General features: G+C 43.8%; 1 protein-coding gene across 1 annotated transcript; it reads left to right on the plus strand.

The window, feature by feature from the left end:
- Nucleotides 1–303: 303 nt before the first annotated feature.
- LOC130743711 (uncharacterized) lies at nt 304–1,075 on the plus strand. Its single transcript, XM_057595939.1, has 2 exons — nt 304–399; nt 524–1,075. Exons 1-2 carry the CDS (start codon nt 304–306, stop codon nt 1,073–1,075), a joined length of 648 nt encoding a protein of 215 aa, XP_057451922.1.
- The last annotated feature ends 477 nt before the right edge of the window (nt 1,076–1,552 follow it).

Here is a 1,552-nt window from a genome sequence, read left to right on the forward strand (position 1 = left end):
GGGTCGAATCGGATAGTAAAATTAATTGGGTTAAATGGTCGGTTTGCAAACCAAAGGACCATGGTGGGTTGGGTGTAAAGGATTGGAGGTTATTTAATACTGCACTGTTAGGGAAGTGGAACTGGCGGTATTGTGGAAGGATGTCCAGTCCATTCGTGTGGAAGAAGGGTGGTCATGGTTTGAACATAACCTGCAGAAAACTGTCTGTGAAGGAAACCAGACCATGTTTTGGGCAGAAAACTGGATAGGAACTGGTAGTTTAGAGCTTCGGTTTAGACGCTTATATAATCTTTCTTGTCAGAAATGGGAACCAGTGAAGAGTATGGGTTATTGGGAGAATGGGGTGTGGCGGTGGTCATTTCGATGGAGGAGGAGGTTGCAAGGAAGGGAGGTGGGATGGTTTGAGGAGTTAACGGGGGTTCTGCGAGCTGCACAATTGGTAGAGAATAATCAGGATAGCTGGGTGTGGGAACTAGAAGGGGGTGGCTCTTACTCAGTTAATTCTTCTTATGTTTTTTTGCAGGGACAAAACTTAGGTGAAACGAATCCTGTGTTCTCATGGATTTGGACAGCACCAGCACCTTCCAACATAAAGGCATTTGCATGGAGAGTAATGTTAGGCCGCATTCAGACTCGGGATAATTTGCTGAAGAGACAAGTCATTCATACTGCCGCTGAAGCTCTTTGCCCGTTATGTGGCCGGGTGGAGGAATCTTGTTCCCATTTGCTCTTTACGTGCCCCGCTGCCTTGCTGATATGGTATGACGTTTATGCCTGGTTGGGTGTGTCCACAGCTCAGATTCCAGTTGGTGAGGTACACTTACTGCAATTTGCCTCAATTGGGAGTAATAAATCTCAAAAATTAGGTGAAGTTGCAATATGGCTGACTGTAGTTTGGTCATTATGGTGTGTGCGTAATAGAATTGTTTTCAGTGGGGGTGAGCTACTTAAAGACCAAATCCTGGAGCAGGTTCAGCTTAAATCGTGGCAATGGTTAACAGCTCGGCGGGTTGAATTTTCCTACTCTTGGTTTGAATGGAAATCGAACCCACGATTGTGCCTTCTGTCATTGTGAGGTCTGAACTGTCATGGTAATGAGATTGCTGTTTGTGAGGGGAGTATATGCGTTTCTGATGTCACAGCAACATGAGCATTTGATATACTAATGATGCGTGGAATACATTTACACTTGTTGTTCAACTTTTATTGATAATGAGGCAGTAGTATATGGCTCAATGGACTCTTTGCGTGGGAGTATATTTTACATGTGTTGCTAAGTTCATTTGATGATGGGACAATGGTTTATGGCTGAATGGATTCCAAGGAGAGTATTAGGTGCACTGATGCTATGGGACCTGAGGATGTGGCTCTGTTCTGGATCAACATTATTGTATATGGATTTTATTGTAATTGACATCTTGGGGTTTCGCTTTGGCTCTTATAAATGTGTACTCTTTTTCCTTCACCAGGTTTTTCCCAAGGGGGTTTTCCTGGTAAGGTTTTAATGAGGCACATTTCTAAGAGCTTTCCCCAAGGTTGTTGGGTTTTTTTG

This window comes from Lotus japonicus, chromosome 3, assembly GCF_012489685.1.
Source record: "Lotus japonicus ecotype B-129 chromosome 3, LjGifu_v1.2".
Lineage (NCBI taxonomy): Eukaryota > Viridiplantae > Streptophyta > Magnoliopsida > Fabales > Fabaceae > Lotus > Lotus japonicus.

Excerpts from the sequence above, each read along its gene's own strand:
- LOC130743711 (XM_057595939.1), top strand. The coding sequence starts at position 304 with ATGGGAACCAGTGAAGAGTATGGGTTATTGGGAGAATGGGGTGTGGCG. Across the intron at positions 400-523 it reads CAAGGAAGGGAGGTGGGATG|GGACAAAACTTAGGTGAAAC; the intron begins GTTTGAGGAGTT and ends GTTTTTTTGCAG.